This window comes from Ascaphus truei, chromosome 19 (genome assembly GCF_040206685.1).
Source record: "Ascaphus truei isolate aAscTru1 chromosome 19, aAscTru1.hap1, whole genome shotgun sequence".
Taxonomy (NCBI): domain Eukaryota; kingdom Metazoa; phylum Chordata; class Amphibia; order Anura; family Ascaphidae; genus Ascaphus; species Ascaphus truei.
The window spans coordinates 30586348-30610219 of record NC_134501.1 but is presented as its reverse complement, the minus strand read 5'-3'; the positions used below and the strand labels follow the sequence as shown (position 1 = coordinate 30610219).

The 23872-nt window shown below is 44.6% G+C and overlaps 1 protein-coding gene across 6 annotated transcripts in view; it reads left to right on the top strand.

Moving 5' to 3' along the window:
- LOC142470121 (anillin-like) overlaps positions 1–23872 on the top strand; it is a 66291-nt gene that overhangs the window by 1395 nt on the left and 41024 nt on the right. For 4 of the 6 annotated variants that reach the window (XR_012789168.1, XM_075577064.1, XM_075577065.1 and 1 more), the window contains exons 2-9: positions 2611–2687; positions 5335–5556; positions 7194–7261; positions 14661–14718; positions 15500–15645; positions 20124–20234; positions 21296–21397; positions 23532–23652. Coding sequence is in view for 5 of the 6 variants with exons in the window: in XM_075577064.1 (XP_075433179.1) it covers positions 2654–2687; positions 5335–5556; positions 7194–7261; positions 14661–14718; positions 15500–15645; positions 20124–20234; positions 21296–21397; positions 23532–23652 (862 nt within the window). In the remaining variant the exon portion in view is untranslated. Of the gene's footprint in view, positions 1–179; positions 422–2610; positions 2688–5334; positions 5557–7193; positions 7262–14660; positions 14719–15499; positions 15646–20123; positions 20235–21295; positions 21398–23531; positions 23653–23872 lie in introns of those variants that run through there. The other 2 variants (XM_075577063.1, XM_075577066.1) reach the window with 2 other exon arrangements.

The window sequence follows — 23872 nt, the reverse complement described above, 5'->3', positions numbered from 1 at the left end:
AGGGCCCCTGGATTTGCACTTTTATTAATGTCACTGTGTGTTATTCGGGCACTGAAGGTTAATGTTAGAAAAAATTCAAAGGAAAAAAATCTGTGCACAGCAAAGGAGTACCAAACGCAGCTAGTAGTAAAAGGCTCGTTTTAATGGAAAACCGGACAAACTTTACATAGCCAAGCGCACTCTGACAAAGCGTAACTACTCTTTGACAAAGTCCTGAACGGGATGAAACGCGTCAGAACGCGCTTGGTTATGTAAAGTTTGTCCGGTTTCCCGTTGAAACAAGCCTTTTTCTACTAGCTGCGTTTGGTACTCCTTTGCTGTGCACGCCTTTACTTCGCAGACAGGGCACGGCTATCCTCGCTTCTTACCAGTGGATTTATTGCTGGAGCAGACGAGCACTCTGGTCTCAGCGTCACAGCAGGTATTGTGGGGGTAGTGGGCTTAGGCCTTGTCTAGGGTGGTGCCGAGCGGGCGCTCACGCTCACCACGATGAGACACATTGCAACATTGTGTGGCCAGCGTGAGCGGGCGGGCGCGCCTGCTCGGTGCTTAGCTGCTTGCCCAGCAAGCAAATTTGAATTTGCTGCTCGCAAGCGTGTCACGTGAGCGGTTCGCCCAATGAGGGCGAACCAGCTCCGTGACGTCGTGGCCGCGCCCCCCGACGCGCACGCACCTAGCCGGCCACGAATCGCCGAGCAGCGCACGAGCGCCAGCGTGCCCGTTCCCTACCTGGCCGAGGCCTTAGGTTTGACCTTGGGCTGAGCCAGGTTGCTCATTATTGGGGCGGTTGGCGCCTCCGATTTTATACCCCAGTTATTACCCTCCCCCTAAGCCTGCATACTGGTCCGCTTTGCTTATAGATCGAGTAGTTATGATTGTGCTATTTTTTGTCTGATTGGTCATATATCATATATTGCGGCGCCCTGATTACCCTCCCCCTGTTTGTGTTGTCCCCACTCCTTGCCTAGTGTCTTTCCCTCTCCCTATCCCTGTGTATTGCACCCCTACCACCATATATGTAAAATTTGTGTTTTTGCATTTGCGCCGCATCACTCCAAGTATTATCTTGTGCGTATATTAAATCACTTACTACTTTGGCATAACCTACATTGTTGTATTTTCTCTGAGGCAGAGAGTGCTGCAGCTTTATTTTTGACTATTGGTTGTGGGGGAATTTGGGTCCTCCTGGTTCCGTTGGCACCCTGCACATCTACAATTATATTCATTAAGTGAGTGCTGTCTACTCTATTTGTATAGGTTTACCGCTGGGTTAATGAGCTGTCACCCTCATTGGAGGGTCTCTGGTGGACCAAGTCATTAGTGCAGGGGTGTTCCCAGCCTTGCCCAATAAAACCTATATTGGCCCACTGAAGCAGAGACCTGGGGTGAGCAGGTCTCCTGCTTATAGAACAATTTACTATTATGACAAAAATAGATTGGGTGAAGGTGGTGTAATTACACCAAAGCATTTGGTAACTAAAGGCAGCATGACATTTAAAATCCTTTACAACTGCGCATCTACATTAAACATAATAAAATGAGACCCTCTTCAATGCTGCAGGTGCCTGTGACTTGTTGAGCTGCTATCTCTTCCAGCACCAAACTGGTTAACTGAAACGCAAATAAAGTGCTTTCTCTCCCCCCCGGCCAGTTCCATTATTTTCACTTTTTCTCTTAATTTACCTTTACTTCAATCTTTGCCCTTATCCTACTTTCTCTCAAATATTTGCTATTTTCCTGCCAAAGAGATCCTCACAGCTGCGGTTGTTAAAGTCGCAACCATAATGTGATGACTTTTACAGCTGTGGCGGTGAATGGCAGTACTGCCATGATCTGCTTCTAAGGCAAGGTCCCCAGTGGCCGCTGCGGCGCGTTCTACGGCGTGCACGCCACAGCCCTCTGTGGGGCAGGCCCCAGTGGCTGTGTGTGGGTGCGCAAAGAGCTGTGACGTGTACGCTGGCAGGGAAGACAAGAATTTTGTCTTCACGTGCCGCGATCACGTGGTAGGCGCACACCAATCGAATGGCAGATATGCCCCTTCATGGCCGCGCCCCCATCATGGTCCCGTCCCCCACGCTCCCCTACAGACTGCCGATTGCGGCTGTAGTCCGGCGGCGCGTGTGCAGCAGTGAGGACTGGGGATGTAGCTTTATCATGCAGCTTCCCCAGTTCTGTTGCAGCTGCTGGCAGATCCCAATAATCATTTACAGCACAGCTGTAATAGGGAGGAAGCACAGCTGTAATAGGTAGGTAGCACAGGGTACTCGCACTGCTCAATTTATCATGGGAAGTGAGGTACAGTCATTGACATTTTTGTTGTGTAGCCATTTTTAAATGGGTGAGCAAAACAAGTCAGTCACAATCGTTATGAGAAATTTACTGGGAGAGCAGAGACCCCAAAACGGACACACTGCAAAGGCAGCTGAGCTCCATTGCCCAATCGTATTCCCACTTCAGACTACCTACACAACAAGGTTATGTCTCTCGCCTGTAATGTACACCTGCTGATCTGAAAGACCTGTGACAGGATTTACTTGTCCTGTTGCCTTTGCGGAAGACGCATGGGCGACACTTGAGCATCTGTTCATACTGTCTCCTCTCTCTTCCCAGGCTCGGAAACGTCTGAATCTTCCCGTGTGACGTTATTTAGACGATGGAGGCAAGACGTCAGCCACTGAAACGTCTGTGTGAGTGTCTCTCCCCCACCAACCTGAGCAAGAGACTCCATCTTGCCGTACACAAACACCTGCAGAAACACTGGAAAATCAACAAACGGGTTAACAAAGCAGCAGGATGCTTGTGTAACTATAGGGGAACGTGCAAGCAAGAGGAAATGGGTATTACTGGTGGTCCTCGCTTTTCTGACGGATTCTGTCCCGCTGACCCCTGTTGGTTAATGGACCACTGGATTGCGGTGACCATCAGAAAAGCGGGTCCGGCGTCGGACAATGCGTCTGGCAGACTTCATTCTGCGGCGCCGGATAAGGCATTTGTCTGAAAACAGGTTGTCTGTAATCGAGGATCAACTGTACTGGTAATTTTATAATCCGTAAGACATCCCATAGAGCAGGGGGCTCAACTCTAGTCCTGAAGACATTTCTCCCCCCCCCCCCCCCCCCCCCACCAACAGGTCAGATTTTCAGGATATCCCAGCTTCAGCACAGGTGGCTCAGTCTTTGAGGACTGGAGTTGAGCCCCATTGCCCTTGAGTACTGCGGCAAGGTCTAACATTGCAGCAGATACAATGGAGCAGCTAAACTGAAGCACGGTCCACAACACAATATATGGGAAGGCTAAAGGACTATACATGTCTGCAATCAGTGAAAGATTGTTGTGATATATAATAACCTACAAATACATCACTTAATGTAACTATCTTTATCCATGTATTTGCAATCATAACTCTGTGCCCAGGACATACTTGAAAACGAGAGGTCACTCTCAATGTATTACTTCCTGGTAAATTTTTTTATAAAAGGTATCGGCAAGGTGCAGCATGGAACCGTCTTTCAGGGAAAAGGAAATACTAGAGTAAAAGGCTAAACTACTACAAAGGTTTCAGCTGGGTCAATTTACATTTCAAAATTTATGGACATCAGAAAAAACGTTTAAATAAGTACCTGGTCTATCTATGGTATAAACTTCATTTATAACAAAAACGTCAAACTGTTTTTAAGAGCTGTTATAAGTCTCGTTTTATGTTGGACAAAAGGAGTAAGGCCATGTTCTTGGTAAGAACTTTAACACCGTTTAAAATATTTTCTATCAAACCACAAATTGCATTAACTCACGAGTCTCCCCAAAGGTGACAGTCAAAGCTTGTCAGATGTTTGCTGCCGTTTGCTTATATTAGAGATGCTCCATTACAATTCCCATAATCATTTATCTCTAACAGTCCATTAAATATCTGTAAACTGAATGTATAACCTCTGTTCATTTAATGTACCTTGTGTTTCCACTTACCTGTCCTTATAGAGTTTAAGCTCTTTGGGGCAGGCCCTCCTTACTGTAACAATGTACGTTTGTTATTTTATTGTGTTCATCCTCAACCCTATTGTACAGTGCTACGGAATGTTTTATAATATAACTAGCTGAGAGACCTGGCGGTGCCCGGGATGTGATTCCCTAAGAATTGTTGGTTGGGGGTGTGAATGTTTGACTGGGTGGGTTACTGACCTTGGGTTACTGGGTGGGTGGGTTACTGTGTGGGTGGAGGGAGACAGTGGGTGGGTGACTTACCTTGAGCGGGTGTGAAGTTGGCACCTGGGAGGAGGGGGGGGGCGTGAGACTGCCGGGCTGTGACAGGAGGCGCGCGCAGGGTAAGCTTGGTTGGCGCTTCCACTCCGTCCCAGGGGGGGGAGTGGCTGAAAATCGGGACAGGAGGTGGGGAAAGGCTAGAGGCGCATGGGGGAAGGCTGGAGGCTCCCCGTGTCCCCCCCACCGGCCGCCCCAGGGGACAGTCAGCCGCGACCGCCACTGCCGTGCTCCCTCCGCACCCATGTCCCACAGCGCGTGGCCAAGCAGGGTTAAGGGCGCCGCGAGTGGGGAGGGCGCACCGTGGGGGAAGGTAGCGGCCAGGGGTAACAGACCGGCCGCCCCAGGGGATAGTCAGCCGCACGATAAGGGGGAGCCGGCGAGTGAGCTGCCGGTGAGGGGGGGGTCATTGATGAGGCGGCGCTAGGGGGGTTGATGCGGTTCCGGAGGGCCAGACGGTGTGTAGGTGAGAACAGGCGTGAGGCAGTGATTGTTCTGGGTGTGCCAGTGGGGTAAGCGTGGTCAGAAAACCACACAGGCCAATGAGGCGTGCGGGGTCGGGCCACGGACCAATCAGATTGGCCAGAGGCTGAGTGACAGACCGACGGACCAATCAGATTGCCCAGAGGCACAGCAAACAAACAACGTTTCTGTTTTATAGATATAGATTCTGGCGTTGCCTGTCATGTGTAACAACAAAACAATTGTATTTAATTGTAGTTCTGAAAATGACTAAAGTATTGCGATGCCCCCTTAATTGGAGGTCTGTATTTACTTAAAAGAAATGCTTTACATCTCTGTACAGCACTACCATCTTTTATTTGGGTATGACCCTAAAGATTTGTATGTGCTTGTATAATATTGGTAACAAGTGTCTAAGCACAAAATGTAACAGAAAAAAAGCACTCGCATGGATAATGCAAAACAAGTATACTGTGCATCGTCATATTGTACAAAAAAAGGGATAATTAGAATTTTGGTTCCGAGAAGTCTGCGTGTGTGTGTGTGTGTGTGTGTGTGTATGTCTATCTCTTGCCATATCATTTTTTCCGAGTTGTAATTTGAGCTTTTTCGTCCCAGGCTCTGACTCTGTGAATGAATCTCCCAGGAAGAGGCGTTTCACTTCAACAGAGGAAGATGCGGAGAATTCCGACCCTTCGCTGTGCGAAGAGCCAGACTGCTCCCCCAAACTCAACTGGTCTTCTCTGCTGCGCATCACCGAGCATGAAATCAAACCCGACACCCCTGCCATCCCTTCTGTGAGTTCCAGGATTCAGAGGCTGCGGGAGGTCAGCTGCAGAGGTATCCACTGTTTGTACTATTTACACATTCAATCTTCTGCTTATCTACATAGTGAGGGTGGGGAAGAGTGTAACACATGGGATGTGTCCTTGATCCAAGACCTCAGGCTGGTCTGTATAGGATGGCAGTATTACAGCTTCTCATGTCAGTGACCTGTTTAAAGAGGCATTCCAGGTGCAAATGTTTTAAATGTATTTTTAACCACATAATGGCGACGTTTTAAAGTGCCCGCGCCCTGAGGGCCAATAGGAATCCGTGATGTCATCCGGTGTGGCTTTATATTGGCCCTTGTGACACGGGAGCTTTACATTTTGCAGAGATACCGGCACCTCCTTTTGGAGCTCTGTATCTCTGGTAGCAGGGCTCTGCAGAGCTGAGGTTAATGGGGTTCAGGTCTGGAGACCCCCTGCTTCAAACCCATGTTTTTTAAGAAATTACAACTGATCTGCTCATGCCTTTTTTTTTTTTTTTTTTTTCTTTTCATTTTTTACGCTGTTTTACATGCAATTTATATTTTAAGAATTGTATGATGTAGTTGATCTGTTGCAGGACCACCGCTGTTTTGCCATCGGGATTCCACCGGAGATATTCACATTGGCCGCATTTGTAAGAGCCTAAAATGGCAACCAGCAGGAAGCTGCCTATAACTTAATGGGTCACTGCTGCAGGAAGCTGCTCAGTGTCATCTTAAGCCAGGAGTGCACAAGATTATTTTTTTTGGGGGGGGGACGCAGGTGGTTGCAGAAGTCCACGCTCTCCCCAAGGTACTTAATTTAAATGCGGGGGGACCATGCGAGCCGCCTGCAACCTCCTACTTATCGAGATTCAGCCTGCTCAGGATGCATCCCCATGGCAACGTGGCGTCATGTGACATCCAATGACTCCGCGGTTGACGTCACACGACTGTAACGTCATTTGACGCCGAACTGAGGTAAGGGGGGTGGAGGGGGCGGAGTGTGTGCCAGAATGTTGGAGAGCAGGCAGGGGGAAGCAGCAAGAAGAGTTTGTGCACCCCTGTCTTAAGCAATACCATTTCTATGGGACCTGGGAATATCTTGCTGTAGGAGAGCTATGCTCTCCCCACCCATTCAGATAATATTAATTTAGAATGCTTTATAGGTGCATTAAAAAAAGCAATCCACGCAGCACTTGTTGGGGGTGGAATTTTTTTTTTTTTTAAATATGCAGTCTTTGATTACTTTTATTGATAACTAATTACCTAAGCTGCTGATCGATCAGCAAAGATCCTGCTTCCCAGGGCTCACTAAATGGCTGCCTTTCAGTTTCAAGCAATCCTTCAGTCAGTGTAACTAAGCAGCTACAATGCATCCTTATAATATTACTACGGTAACATCTATTGTTGGTTTGTAGCTCAAACTGCTGGTGATATTGGCAACAAAATATCACAAACTGGAAAGTGTTACAAAGATCTTGCACTGCTTGGGAGGTGGACAAAAATCTGTTCTATAAATCAAAGTATGCTCCTTAAATATGGCATTAAGAGTTGGAAAATAAAAAAATAATAAAATGCAGTAAGTATTATCTAATACTACAGAACTGATTTTATTAAAAATAACACAGTAGGATATTGCTTCGATTTGCGTCTTATGCTGAGATCATTTCTTTGTGTGTAACAGATCTGTCCCAAGACTCTCGGAGAGATTCTGACACTGTGGGAGAGAAGTCCTGGGCAGAAAACTCTGAGGTCAGTGTATAGCCGATGTGAAGTAGTGGTGTATCTACACAATTGGATGTAAAGGTATCGGAGCTGTAGGAATTGTCCTGGTTGGGCTCCCTCACTCATCACTGTTCCATTTGAGGATTCCCACTGCAGCATTTAAGTAGATTACAGAAATTTAGGATAGGGATGGCCAACTCCAGTCCTCAAGGGCCACCAACAGGTCAGGTTTTTAGCATATCCCTGCTTCAGCACAAGTGGCTGTCAGAATGACTGCACCACCTGTGATGAAGTGGGCATTTCCGGAAAACCTGACCTGTTGGTGGCCCTTGAGGACTGGAGTTGGCCGCCCCTGATTTAGGACATGTGATCATTGGTGACATTAAGTAAAACGGTCTTAATTGTCTCACTTTTTGTGCAATAAGCAACCCATAAATATAAAGCCTAAAAGCCAGGAAATGGCAGGCAGTATTTTAAGACTTGGAAGTTTTGTTCGCTGTTTGCACCCGAGAAAGGGAAAAGCCACCTTACATAGTAGATGAGGTTTAAAAAAAGACTTCCGTCCATCAAGTTCAACCTATGCTAAATTTAGACAACAGATATTTTATCATATATCGAAATTAACTGCCCAGTCATGAGTTTCATCCCACCATGTTTCAATAATGCCTATGATATCATACTGCTCCCTTGCAGCTATTAATTCAAGCTCCCCCATTTTATCTGTCAGGCTTCTTGCATTAGCAAGTATGCATTTAAGTATTTTTTTTTTTCAGCCAGTACTATTATCTTATCTGCTCCTTCCTTTCTGCGCCCACTTGGTTTAGTCTTTAGAAGTTTTCTAGTATTATCTGTATTTACTATGGGTATCTCACTGCTTGTCAAACTTGCACTTGCCCCCATTCTACCTCCATACCTCCTTGTATCCTCATCTATTCCATTTAGTTCATTATCTGTTTCATTCCCCTCCCCCTCCATCCTAGTTTAAAATCTCCTCCAACCTTTGTAGCATTCTCCCCCCTAGCACAGAAGATCCCTCTTCATTGAGGTGCAATCCGTCCCTAGAATATAGATGGCACCTCTCAGAAAAGGAGTCCCAGTGCTCTAAAAACCCAAACCCCTCCTTCCTGCACCACTTTCTTAGCCATGCATTAACCTCCCTGATCTCTGACAGTCTCCCTGCGGTAGCGCATGGCACTGGTAGTATTTCAGAAAATACTACCTTGGAGGTCCTTGCCTTAAGCTTTTGGCCTAGTTCCCTGTAATAATTTTTATAGGGCCCTCCATCTTTCTCTAACTTTGTCATTGGTACCAACGTGTACAAAGACTGCCGGGTCAATCCCAGCCCCCCAAACAATCTGTCTACCCGATCCGCAATGTGCCGCACCCGGGAGACAACAAACTGTTCGGTTCATGCGGTCACGGCAACAGATTGTCCTACCTACCTTCCTAATAATGGAGTATCCTACCACCACAATCTTTCTTTTATATCAGAGCATCCTGAGTCCCCACTGTTCTGGAGGAACTATTCCCCTGGCTGCTAGAGGAATTGGCCTACCCCAGCCTTGCCATTTCTGCCCCGACATTCCCAATATCTTAACTCAACATGGCAAATCTATTGGGATGGGTCAGCTCAGAAACGACGTGCCTCTCCCTATTGCCCCTGCTTCCCCTTCTGTCACCCAGCTACCTACCTGCTACTCACTAACAGCGCCACCATCTGCACCACTAGTCGAAGCAAGGGCCTGCTCAGTAAGCTCTAAACCCCTTTCAAGATTGCCAATGTCCCTCAATATTGCAAGATGCCTCTTCAGATCAGCAATCTCTGACTCTAAAGAGACCACTCGCTCACACTTCCCACAGCGGTATGCTCCTTGGAACAGCTGCTCCAAGTGCACATATATGTGGCAAGATGTGCATTGAGTGGCATTTTCAATCCTGCTCATTCTAGCAACTATGAAGGTTATAAACTGTACTTCAATATACTATACCTTGTTTAACTTCTTCCTTGTTCAAACTGCTTTTGTTTCTAACTGCACACTAAACAACCAGCACTTCAAATCGATCAGTCAGTATATGCAAGCTGAACCATTACCTTGAACCATTGGGTTTTATTTATTTGGGCCTTAATCCATATGTTGTGAATCGGGTTTCTCCTTGGACTGTGAAGATTTAATGCTCACAGCATGTGAAACGAGATCTGTAGTCTCGAATGAATATGGTATATGTTAAAGGACTTCTGTGATCTTGTTCCCCTTTTTTGCGCGCACGTGGGAACCCGTGGCTTAAAGTTTATAGTACAGGGATGAAGTGTCAACTGTGGGTTAAAATTCATAGTGAAACATGCTCATGGAAGTACTTGAAGGTCTAGGAAGTTCTCTTACGGTGATATAGAACACAATCGGTTGGTAATCTAGGTTAGAATTTATATTTTTCATTCTAGCCTTAACTGTGGAATCCTTGTGCCCCATTTAGCTTCGCACACTATAATTTAAGTAGGAATAATATTCTTCCTGCCCTAAGTCTGTGTGGAGGGGGTGTTACAGGGTGTTACCTACAAGGTATATCCCTTTGGGTTTTTACAGTATCCCAGGGTATCATTGTCTTCCAAATTCAAGTTAATACATAGCAATATAATATTTATCTCCATTTTGATAAAAACAATTTAACTTTTCATTCCACGCTCAGTATACACTAAAATACGCGGCCTTAGCATTTCATGCCACATAACCTTGTGTAACACTGGGAGCGTGTCACGGGAGACCAGGAATTTACACCTTTTTATACTGGGATCATATCACTGAGCAAAACCAAGCAATAAAACAAATTTGTCATTTATTCCATTGAAACAGACGTGCACACAGTGGATTACAATAAATAAGAGGAAACACTTACTAGGGGTCTGGGCTACAGAACTAAACTTTCCTAGTTAAAATAGCACAGAAAACAAAGTCCTTTTAGATAACCAGGACTAATCCTGAAAAGTCCTGGAACTGATCTCGGCACGCAGTTCCTGCCGCCACCGCTCTTTCCACTCTGGAGGTGCTGAAATCCCTTGACCGGGAGCAAGTACCAAACGTCCTGGTACTCTTTTTGCGTGTAGTTCCAGCCGCGACCACTACAGTCTCTTTTCAGAACTTGACCCTGAAAGTGGGACTTTCATGCCTTGAAATTTCTGAAGCCGGCTCGCGTCTTTCTCACAGGGCATCTTTTGGTCAGTTCAAATTTGCTGCTGCTGTCTTGGCGCTTAAACTCCTGAGCTGATTGGCTGCTTGGTTTCTTATAGGATTTCAGTCCCATTCACAGAATACATAGTTACATAGTTGATGAGGTTGAAAAAAGACATACGTCCATCAAGTTCAACCTATGCTAAATTTAGACAACAGATACTTTATCCTATATCCATACTTATTGATCCAGGGGAAGGCAAACAAAAAACTCCATTAAGGGGAAAAATAAATTCCTTCCTGACTCCAAGAATTGGCAGTCGGATTGGGAGGAGTGGCTCAGTGAGTAAAGACACTGGTTCAATTGCCGGTGTCTGCTCCTTGTGACCTTGGGCAAGTCACTTTATCTCCCTGTTCCTCAGGCACCAAAACATAGATTGTTAGCTCCATGGGGCAGGGACCTGTGACTGCAAAATGTCTCTGTAAAACTATACATGTTTATTATTATTATTGTTATTATTAATCCCTGGCTCAACATTCCTCACATATTTACTTATTTGGTATATCCCTTTTCCTTTTTAAAAAGATGTCCAACCTTTTTTTGAACAAATCTATTGTATCTGCCATCACAGTCTCCATGGGTAATGAATTCCACATTTTAACTGCCCTTACTGTAAAGAACCCTTTCCTTTGTTGTTGGTGAAATCTCCTTTACTCCAACCTTAAGGGATGCCCCCGAGTCCTTAGTACTGCCCTTGAGATGAATAGTTAATTTGAAAGCTCCTTGTATTGTCCCTGAATATATTTGTATATAGTTATCATATCCCCTCTTAGACGCCTCTTTTCTAATGTAAATAAATCTAATTTAGCTAGCCTCTCCTCATAAGTTAGATTGTCCATCCCCTTTATTAATTTGGTGGCTCTTCTCTTCACTCGTTCCATAATGTATTTTCTTAGGATTGGCGCCCAAAAGTGTACTCCATATTCAAGGTGTGGCCTTACTAATGCTTTGTAAAAGGGCATAATTATGTTTACTTCCCTTCCATCCATTGACCGTTTAATGCAAGATAAGATCTTGTTTGCCTTTGCAGCAACTGCATGACATTGGGCACTATTGTTTAGCCTGCTGTCTACAAGCACTCTTAAATCCTTCTCCATCAAGGATTCCCCCAATTTATCCCCATTTAATTTGTAATTCGCCTTTTTATTCTTGCATCCCAAATGCATAACCTTACATTTATCTGTATTAAACCTCATCTGCCATTTACCTACCCACGTTTCCAGTCTCTCCAAGTCCTTCTGAAGAGAAACATCCTGCTCTGATTCTATTACCTTACACAATTTAGTATCAGCAAAGATGGAGACTTTGCTCTCGATCCCAACCTCAAGGTCATTAATAAACAAGTTAAAAAGCAGGGGTCCCAGTACCAATCCCTGAGGTACTCCACTCACGACTTTAGCCCTACCTGAAAAAGTTCCATTTATGAAAACCCTCTGTGGTCTGTCCTTGAACCAGTTTTCAATCCAGGTGCATACATTATTACTGAGTCCTTTTATTTTGTACACCAAGCTCTTGTGTGAAACCGTATCAACTGCATTACCCTGGTCTAAATTCCTACTTCCGCAAAGGAACAAATAAGGTTAGTTTGGCAAGATCTATCCTTCATAAATCCATGCTGACTATTACTATTTTTTTTTTCCCCCATTGGGTATTCCTGAATATTATCCTGTATTGAACCTTCAAGTAGTTTCCCCACTATTGAAGTCAGGCTTACAGGTCTGTAATTCCCCAGTTGTGATCTAGCTCCCTTTTTAAATATAGGCACCACATCTGCTTTACGCTAATCTTGTGGTACTGAGCCTGTGGAAATTGAGTCCTTGAATATTAAATACAGGCATACCCCGCATTAACGTACGCAATGGGACCGGAGCATGTATGTAAAGCGAAAATGTACTTAAAGTGAAGCACTACTTTTTCCCACTTATCGATGCATGTACTGTACTGCAATCATCATATACGTGCATAACTGATGTAAATAACGCATGTGTAACAGGCTCTATAGTCTCCCCGCTTGCACACAGCTTCGGTACAGGTAGGGAGCCGGTATTGCTGTTCAGGACGTGATGACAGGCGCATGTGCGAGCTGCCGTTTTCCTATTGGGCGATATGTACTTACTCGTGAGTGTACTTAAAGTGAGTGTACTTAAAGCGGGGTATGCCTGTATAATGGTTTTGCTATTACTGAGCTTAACTCCTTGAGAACTCTTGGATGTATGCCATCGGGGCCAGGTGCCTTATTATATCATATATGTATATAGTATACACTGATAAATGGGCAGTCTTTAAAACATTGTTAGGAAAGCACACTTATCTTCTACATTTTTTCCTGCAAAAACATCATCCCAATGTATTACTTGTAGATTATCCCTCAGTTAATTAAAATCTGCTTTTTTTTAAAGTTTAAGGTCTTTGTTGAACCCAAGTAATCTATTTTTTTGATAATTTATTTCAAATGACTGTTATGATCACTGTTACCCAAATGTTCCAGGACTTGAATTTTTGTTATCACTTTTACATTGTTTGATATGACCAAATCCAGTATTGACCCTCTCCTAGTTGGTTACTCAATAATTTGGGTCATATAATTCTTTAAGCACCCCCAAAAACATGTTTCCTTCTGTTGTAATGCTAATCTCATTGCCCCAGTCTGTCTGGATAATTAAAATCCCCCATTATTCAAACATGATCCAGTTTTGATGCCTTCTCCATTGGCAAAAGTATTTTAGCTTCCTCAATCTCGCTGATATTTGGTGGTTTTATAGCATATTCCCACAAACATTTTCTTTATTTTACCTCCACTGATAATTTCTATCCACAAGGTCTCTATTTTCATCATTCCCTTCGTAAAACATCTTCCCTTATAGGCTTTAGATCCGGTTTAACATATAAACATACTCCACCTCTTCTATTTGTTCGATCCTCACGAAAAAGGGAATAACCCTCTAAATTAACTGCCCAGTCATGAGTTTCATCACACCATGTTTCAGTAATGCCTATGATATCATACTGCTCCCTTGCAGCTATTAATTCAAGCTCCCCCATTTTATCTGTCAGGCTTCTTGCATTAGCAAGCATGCATTTAAGGTTTTTTTTTTTTTCCAGCCTGTACTATTCCTTCCTTTTCTGCACCAACTTTGTTTAGTCTTCAGAAGTTTTCTATTATCTCTATGTACTATGGGCGTCTCACTGCTTGTCAAACTCGCACTTGGCATCTCTGTGGCTTTCAAGTACGGGACCCGAGCAAACTTGGTGGCACCAACTTTGTAGCCAACTAGTCTCTCTGAACCACGGACTTGGAAATCCCCAGCTCATATACAGTGCATAAAACATATATACCTTTTATACACCATGTTAATAAAAATCTCTCAAAATTCTTCTAAGTCCCTCGTCTCCTAGGATCTACTGAAAAGACGCTCACATCCATTTTCAGAGCTTCTAGACCTTCCTATAAGAAGTTTGCTAAAAAGTTGCTTCAAATAACGCTTAGATTAGGTTTTAGAGTTGCTTCTAATGTACCGACTTACATAATTTCACTCGCAACCTCGTGGCTGGTTGGAGAAAATCCGAACCCCTATACCGGGATTCTGGCATATATTAGGGGGGACCCCGACTTAAACTAGGGACCCCAACTATATACCGGGGATATGCGTATCCCTATGCCCCTTTTTACCTTTCTGGTCTGTGCTGAAGCAGGGCATCCTGGCGGTGATCCGCGTAACTGCTTTCCAGGGAGGACTTTGTCCGGAGGTCAGTGTCTACATGTACCCAGGAATCTAACTCTGCTCCCGGATACATTTTTGGGGTGGCCAGAAACTCTGGTCCCTGGCTAGCTAGACACAATCCGACAACACTTTTACCACAAAGTCCACCTTGAAACTCATAGCCTGAGACTCTCCACTGGTTAGCACTCCTGGAAAGGCAAAAGACACATACATTCTTTGTCGCATATTTTACGTACAATGCATGGCTGTACATATACAACAGTCAGGCCCAAGAGCTGACAATCTTGGGCCCAAAAACATGGATCAGGGGCAACCAAGTAGGCTTGGCCTTTGTTAGTGAGCCTGGTTACCCCCTCACAGCCACAGAGCATATATAGTGCAGGACATGCCACATGTTCAATTTGGTAGTTTAGGAGAGTAAGACTGCTGCTCAAGGTTACCCGTTTCTGGCGCTGATTGTGGTTCCTGTTTGTTGGCAGGATTTCTCTGTGATGCTCACAGATCCTGGGAGGAAAGGGGAGACAGCTGAGGCAACAGGTACGGCCTAACTCTCCCTTCTATCCCCTTCCATGGAGCCGCAGTATTGTCCACCTAAAGCTGTCGTCAAGTGGAGTGTAGTCCTGTCCTTGCTTTAAGAGTCACCATTTTTTTTGGACAGTTGTAGCACGATATAACTTTACCCTGCGCGTCACTTGGAGCGGGGGTGGGACCTCAGCCCCTAGTGCGGCCAAGTGTACCAAGGCCCAGCGTAGGGGGAATTTCAGAGGGATTAACGTAGCGTGGATCCCTACTTCTGAAGGGTAATCCTGCTGCGTAAATCCTACAGGTGTGCACCAGTGAGGAAGAGCTGTGCAGAGAGAAGCGGACCCGCTGTTTCCCTGCACGGCTCTTTAAAACGTTAAGTTACATTTAATTTTTTTTTTAGTTTATTTGTAGTACATACAGTAGGATTGGAGCTGGGGGTCTCCAGAGCTGGACTGCATTTCTTTCACGTCCGGGGACTCCCTGTTTCCTGAGGTATAAGCCCCAGTATGGGGTGCCAGTATCGCCTGCAAGGTTAAATATTCCGGTAAATGACCTGAGCCACCTGTGCTGAAGCAAGGATATCCCTAATACCTGGTATGTTAGCAGCCCTTGAGGACTGGAGTTGGCCACACCTGACCTACACTATTCTAGGACATGTTTGCTTATAATAAAAGAAATGTAGGATTGAGAGCCAGAATGCCCTAGGATTACAAATGGGTAAACTTGGACTGGATAAACATCTATAAATTCTGTTGCTATCGTCCTGTGTGTGACCTCCCCGCTCTTTCCTTAGGCCGTCTGGATGTGCGCTCTGTCCTGGAGAAGTTTGAGTGGAAGACACCACTGCCTGTGGCTCACAACACTCTTGCTCCACGCCAGCAGCTGCCACCACAGCAGGATGAGTCTCCCAGTGTCGAAACCGCCATCCGTCTCCGCAAGGTTAGAATGGGGTTAATACTGGGTTACAAGATACCTTGGGGGCAAGAATGAGGGGCAGTAACACGGCTTTGGGGCTGTAGGAGAAGCGGTGGGAAGAGCTTGTGACGATTGCGATGCTAAGGTCTGCACTGGATTATGAGGGTGGACATTGGCACCAAAAGGCATGATCTGCTGCAAGCCTCCCAAAGCATGAACGTTTATGCAACAAGATTTATTTAAAAATGTGCATCAATATGACTTAAATCTTCCTAAAAAGATTTGCCGAATATTTAATACATGTAGATTTAGACACAGTACCACTACTTTTTAACAATTCTATAATGGGTGAATGTTCTAGAAATGTGTATGTGCGCGCGCAGCAGGACGCAGCTAACGTACGTAGGCACAGCTGGAGATTTAAAAGGGTCTGTGTGTAGGGGCTGTAGATCACATTTCAACTTGAGGCAAATTGTGTTCTGTTTAAATGTGTGGTCTTTCTAGGACGGAAGTGAAGCGTAAACGCGGACATGGTTAGGTGTATTTCAAGTGACATTTCCGTGTTTTTTTTTTTTTTTTTTGCGCACAGATTTTTTTAAAACAAGAGACGTCTTTAAAAAATCAAAATTGACTTTTATTTTATTTAGTTAGAACCTTAAAACATAAACTGCATTTACCAGCAAAAACAAGGTTAAAGGGAAAGAACCTAGCTCCTATAGGAAGCGCTGACTAAACAGCATAGCCCTGCTTATGGGTTGGGGGGCTAAGCCCCTTACCAACAACAAATATATCTATATCAGTGGAGATCAGTTACCTTCACTGGGGTAGGGTTTTGAAAGTCCTTTGGCTGGCTTCTCTCCACAGTGGTCCAGTATGTGTCTGGACCAAAGAGTTGTAGTTCCGCTGACCTTTCTCCAGCAGCCCAGGGTGTTTCCCTGGACTAGAGATCTCTGCACTGAGAGCTTTAGGTCCTCTAAAGGAGGAGCCATCTGAGCAGGTTTAAGTAGCACAGTCTGCTCTGAATTTACCTACTCGGTGCTGGACTTCAGCCTTCTACACAGGTTTTTCTGTAAAGCTACTTAAGCAGGGAAGGCACCCTGTTACAGTGCCCTAGGTGGGAGACGGGAGGTTTTGGGACCTGAACCCCATTGATGTAAGCTCTGGGGATCCCCTGCTTCCCATGTGGCTGAAGGGGTTTGTGGGCCAGCCCTTGTTTGTGTCACGGGAGACAGTCTTATCAACACATTAATACCGGGAATCTGGATTCAGCACAACAAGGATGGCAAAATATATTGTAATTTATTTCCTTTTAAGACAAACACACAATTCTTCACAATTGCACTTAAACACTTACTGGGATGGGGAAACTAAAAGTGTCCACGGAACGAATGACTTGAATACAAAGTCTCTGGGCACCACTGCACTAGTGCGGGTTGGTGCGCGAATCGAGCCGTGTGACAGTCCTTGGCTAGGGGCGCGAGATGCAATCCCTATATCCCCGCCAAAGGAAAACAAAAAAAAGTTGAGTCCTTACAGGATTCGTTCGGGAATCCTTGGTTCAAATGAATTCTGGAAGAGGGGCACGATCCTTGGTTACAATGTTTTAACCCTTCACACTCCAGAACTAAGCTGAATCTTAGATGGGACTTGTGAATCTGACTAAAACCGGGCTGCAGGCATTCTTATAGGGTTGAGGGTCCTATCTTTAACCTAAACAGCCAATGCCCCCCATGGGAAAAAATTTCTTCACCTATCCCAGACTTGCCAGTAGCTCATAAACCTGGCAGAGGTGGCTTCCCGGTCTGAGAGCATGCGCTGACTTGGCATCTATGCTACTTGGCATACGGGACCCAACCCCTTACCTGGCAACAGTAAGTCTGGGGATTGGCTACCATTTGTTGATAGCCCATACTTCACACCGGTATATGGTACTTTACGATATCCCGCCCTAACACCTTAGGGTCTCTGAGGCTTTCAACTCCGGACTTCTCTAGACTCTGGGGCACCAGCTCAGCAGGGTGCCCTTTGAAGAATGGAGTTGGAAATCCCTCAGCTCATTCATCCCTAACATATGTGCATGCTAATGGATTAACTGCCGGGCTGACAAGAAAAAGGTTCCTGTCTTCACATTTTAAAAATACCTATAACAGTTTATTTTTATATATGGTTTCTATATGAGTGGGTGTTATTAAAACATGTATGTGTATGATAAATTCCTAACTAGCTGCATTCCAAAAATTAGAGTGCTTGCTCCCTCCTAACACAAGTTAGCCCCTTAATTGGAAAGGCTCTTTGATGTGGTTTGCGGTTTGACTTATAATGGTTCTGCGGTTAGAAGCCGGCATACAATGTATCATTGCTTGCTGGGATCGGTAACCGCAGAAGCACTTCACCAATTGACCTTAATTGGTTAACGAGACCGCAGGATGCATTGTTGCACTCCGCCACTTCAACTAGACCGCAAGCCACTTATCCACTTGAGTTTGTGGTTAAGACTTCCCCGGAGGGTTTGCTGTTTAGAAAATGATACAGAATGAAAAGAAACTGCTATGCGCTCCAGGGTATAGGAAAAGAATATATATAAAACGTGGGGTCCCACAATTGGAGAAGGGGCTCAAGTTGAGGGAGTAAGCACTGAATATCCACAGAGTCCAAACCAAGGAGGTGGGGTGGGTAAGAAAAACAATTAAAGTCCTCTAATCCCCACTTAAAACACCATTTGCTGTGTTCCGTAGGACTAAATGATGGGCAAAGGGCAGCTGGCTTGACAGTAGCAGAGATAAGCTATGTGGCTAGAGCTGCAAAAGAAAAAACACACCATCTGCTAGTACTCACATATGCCACATAGAACTGTACTGCGTGCTGGAACGGCTCTCGCTTGAAGAGATGAAATCTCCCCTTTCAGTAACGGGCTGGGCTGATCTGCCTCACAAACACACCGCACCGGGCTCCTGCTGCCGTCCTCCCCCACGCACAGATGCTCCACAGGGAACTTCCTCTTGTGAGCCAGAAAAGCTCTTGCTTGTGAACTACACCTGCACACTGCATCCACTGCTTTGTCTTCTATTAGAAAGTGATACAGGGCTTCAATGTAGCTGCTTACCACAGACACGCTTATTCAATTAACGCTTTGTACAGCACTAGGAGCTCCCCCTTGTGTAGCAGACACATTTTACACATACAGCATACATCAATAGGACTGCAGCTAGTTCCTGAGTTGCAGAACTGACACTTCATTTACACAGTGACCCAGGGGGACCTCACAGTTGATATATAGGGGAAACATGGCATTGTGGTTACCATACAATTATCCCCTTCATCCCCAACAAGGTGTAGGGGTAACCAGCCGGGCATAATACCTTTTATTATTGGCCTGGTTAACCCCTTCTCACTGCTACAGTTGGGTACCCAATATGGCTTTTTAAAGGTCCTGTGTCACCCTGGCCCATAGGAAGCTGCAACATCATGCCTTGCAGTAGATACCGACATTGCCTTTTAGAGGCAAGTATCAGGGGATCTCTGGAGCTGAAATGAACCTGGGAAGCTCCGGGGGACCCCCTGCTCCCCACCTAGAGGACTCGAAACACACACACACACTTTTGTTAACTTTCACCATTCCTACAAATGCATTGGTGAGTTTTACAATTTGAATCTAATATCTTTGAGACAGAACACTGTTTTTTCAGTTGTTAAAGCCATAGGTACATTGTTGACTTTGTTCTGTCCTTTTTTGTTTGCCGAGTAATTTACTGGACTGACGATGGCATCATAACCACCCTGAGCCAAACACGAACATAAAATAAGACCATTACTGACTCTGCGTTTCCCCTGCTGAAATCCCTCTCCTGGCTTCCTATCTCTTCTGCTCCTCCTTACATCTCAGCCCTAATTTCTCGCTATACACCACCCCGACTCTTGCGTTCTGCTCAAGGATGTCTTCTCTCTACCCGCTTTGTATCTAAAGCCCTCTCCCGCATTAAACCTTTCTCACTGACTGCCCCACACCTCTGGAATGCCCTTCCCCTCAATACCCGACTAGCACCCTCTCTATCCACCTTTAAGACCCACCTTAAGACACACTTGCTTAACAAAGCATACAAGTAGCTCCGTGGCTGTTACTTCATACATACTTCATACATAAACCTTGACCCCTTGCAGACGCTCTTACCAGAACTCCCTCCTACTGTCTCTGTACGTTCTTCTTACCTAACAATTAGATTGTGAGCTCTTCGGAGCAGGGTCTCCTTTTCCTAAATGTTACATTTATCTGAAACACTTATTCCCATGATCTGTTATCTGTATTTGTTATTTATACGATTGTCGTGTGTATTACTACTGTGAAGCGATATGTACATTAATGGCGCAATATAAATGAAGACATACGTACATTACATTAGAGGTCGTTGAATCTTTCTAGGGAAGCTGATTCCACTGATCAGTTTTCTCTTTTGAAATAAAAGTTGCCCCGTTACATTGACCGCCCCTCTGACTTCCCACTTTAGGAGCGGGAGGAGGAGCTGGCTATGCTGTGCACTGTGCTGGATCGTAAGAACCCGTGGAGAGCAGAGTCGATGAGACAGCGGGCGAAGGGAAACGAGGATCAAGGAGCTGGGGTGAGGACGTGGGTCACTGAGCTGGTGTGGTGAGGCCGGGGGTCACTGAGCCGGTGTGGTGAGGCCGGGGGGGTCACTGAGCCGGTGTGGTTACTCTGGGTGAACTATTTATACTGTATTTCTTTATTGATATATAGCGGCATCCATTTACACTGCGCTTCACTTCAGTAAGACTATTGGCCCCTATGCCAGGGGTGGTCTGCCACCATTCAAACACCCCCAACAGGTCAGGCTTTCAGGATATCCCCGCTTCAGCACAGGTGGTTCAATCAGAGGCTCAGAGCCTCTGTTGAACCACCTGTGCTGAAGCGGGGATATCCTGAAAACCTTACCTGTTGGGGGTGCTTGAATGTTGGCGTTGAGTACCCCGGGTCTATGCAACATAGGGGATAATCATGTAAATCTGTCATTTGCCTCTCTGGCAACAAAGGGTTTAAAGTGACAGTTGCCTATTTTATTTCAATTTGCTTTACAAAATTAAAAATAAATAATAAGCTCTGATTTCTTTCCATATTGCAGAAGTCCAAACATGGTTTTTTGTTTGCTTTTTAACTTAAGTACTGAATCCTCTTTCAGCGTCAAACCGTTAGTTTGGCGTGACTTTGAAAACAAAAGGGCTTTAAAAATATTTATTTTCGAATTTTAAATTCACCCTTAAAATTGTAATTACAAATTAGATTTTTTTTTTAGTGGCGTTGCAAATTCAACATTTAGAACAGGTTTCCATCCTCTGTATAAGCGTTAAGTGAGAGGCCACATTATCCAATAATGTGTGTTTTTTAAACCGGTCTCATGAACTGCACACTTAGCAGTGGAACTGTTGTTTTAAGCCCTTTGGATCAATGATTTGCAGGTCCCCCTGGCGTCAAAGGGTTAATGGACACTTTATTGGTTGTCAGAAACACCATGGGTTGTGGTAATGGGGCAATTGGTCTATGTGGTACTGGTTGTCACACACTGGTTAGCACTGTCCCTGGAGCACTGCCCTGCCTATCTCCCTTTGGGTAAGTACCCAGGTTCCCAAACTGCAGGCGTCACTTATAGGCTGTGCCCGTCTCCAGGAGCCCAACAAAGAGAAGCAGAGAAGACGGAGGAGGAGGAGGAGAGTGGTAAAGGGCCGTGGGACAGTGAGAATGGGCCAGGAATTGGATACAGGTTCCAGTGTAAGTTTGAAATGCTGTCAATTTATACATCTTGTACATCTGAGGACTCGATCCATCTTCCAAGCAACACAATCTCCACTCCAGTAACCAAGCACACGGGACACGCTCAAATCTACCAGGCAAACTCCTAAGGAAAAGCAGATAGAAGCATCAGATGTCTAGTTATATAACGCACTCAGTCACTCAATTGTTCTTTTCCCTACTTCGCCTGTACAGTGTTTTCATTAACAATGTTTTTTTTTAATGTTTTTTTTAATACTCTAGTTTATTACGTTTTGGTTTGTAGGTGGTAAAGAAGGGTGGGTGGAAATGGTGAAGCAGACCTATTGGCAATTTGATTATAGAGTATCGTAGGAATTAAGAAGTGTATCTAGGTTTTTGATTGGATAGTCATTGTGGTTAAAGTTCTGTGATAGTTTTAAAGTTTCTGTAGGGATATTAAGAGCTTCTGATTTAGTAGTATTGTTTTTAGAACCTGCTAGATTGTTTACGGTGGGTTGGGAGGCTAAAGGTTTGGATAATAATGGGAATATCTGCATACATAGAAAAGTGTGTGTGACTCTGCGTTATAATGCAGAAATTGTCTGCCCAATCCAATGGCTTTTAGAGTTGTGAACATATATCTCCGGTCTAAAGCTTTTTCAGCATCCAAACCCAGTAGCATAGACACTGGTTTAGATTTCTGAGCAAATTGGTTCAGGGTATGGCTCTCTCGTACTGTCTGCTGCTTGTCTCCCATGCAGCCCACCTGGTCTGGGTGTACTAATCTGGGCATTAACTCGTGTCTTGGGCAAAGATCTTTATGTAAGTTAATGAAACATTTTGGTGTGTAGCTGCTGCAGCATGTCGGATCTTTTCTTTCTTTGAGATCATTGTGATTTGTTAGCTTGAAATAGTCATGCGTTTTTTTTTGTTTTTTTTTTTAATACCGCAATAAATGGAGCGTGACGGGGCCAGTATAGAGGCATATTTCTTACAATTCAGATTCTTAAAAGCCATCATGGCCTAGTGCCTTCAATAGTTTTTTATGGTGTCTAATACCCCTGTCTGTGTAATGGGTTCATTTAGTTTGTCTACACTTTCTCCATCTAGTTTAGGAAGATTTGCAGATTTAAGGTATACAGTATTTGCAGAGCTATGTTTTATTGAGAATGGTGGGCCATCAGATGGAGGAAATTCATGTAGATCAGAGACAGATTTTAAGACAAATCCAGGCTCTAAGACTAAAATCAGGATCGCTCTGTGAAGATTGTTTGTCGAATATTGAAGCCAATATAGAATAGAGTATGTGTTGCTTTTGAAATGTATTTGAAGCGATTTCAATGAAACAGTTCAGGTTTACTCTGGAATGTGTTTTTAAAATGTGTTTATGAATGACTGTGGGCTAATACTTCCGTTTTGGATTTCAAAAAGTAATTGGGGCATAATTATCAATGAACTATTGTTGCACATTCTAGTAGTTGGCTAATTTTTTTCATGTAGTTCACCCTCTGACCATGCGTGACCCTTTTCTGTGCTGCCTCTTCTTTCTGTTGCTTATGTCACAGGTCTTCCCCCTTTTATAGTCATTGGGGAAAAGCCCAATCAATGGGTTAGGTGGGCAGTGGCCACACAGGTGTACTTTGTGCCCACTGTAGGTATTTAAGTGTTCGATTTCTTGGGAGCTGGGGTTAACTCCCTAGAGATATTAAGAATATCCATACACACTGGTTTTTATAAAACTGGTTTTAAAAGGAACTATATTGGCATTATCCATTTTCCAAATGGGCCCCACATGGTGCCTTTGCATGGAATACCCATGTGTCTATCGCAAGCCATTTTTTAATTACTCTATTCTAAACCTTCAACACATCTCCTGACAATGAATCCACCACACTTTGTTACCTCACCTTTTAGTCTGTCTCCCTGCAACAAAGTAGGACTTTCCCAAGACAGGGACTCAAGTATTTCATGTATACCCCTTGTGCACATAATGTTTCATCTCACCGTTTGCCACCATTTATTCCTTGGTGTACTGTACATTGCCTACAGTAAATCTTTGTTGTGACAATAGCTTGTTGGTTTCATCTGTTTTTATATTTTCTGTCTGTCTGCCATTCCTTACTCGGTCCTGTATCATCCTCCTCTGAATCAGTCTCCGCAGGGATCAGACTCGGGAGAGGCGTCTCTGGAAGACAGCGAAGAGTCAGTAGATTTCCTTGAGGAGCGGTGTGTCTCCTCCCTGGAGGTCCGGCTCAGATGGCCGCAGGACTCAGGTGAGTAGCCAATCTGCACTGGAAAATTGAACTACATTCACCAGAAAAAATGCCTAAGGGTATATCCAGATGTCAGCTGCTAGATTCCAACATTTTTTCTTTTTGTATTTTTTTTAGAAAGTTTGTACAAGGCCATCGTTGGCAAAGTCTCAGTCTGTATGTAATAAGAATGAATTTCAGGGACCCAAAGGAAATCGACATGTACACTTTTTAACAGGGA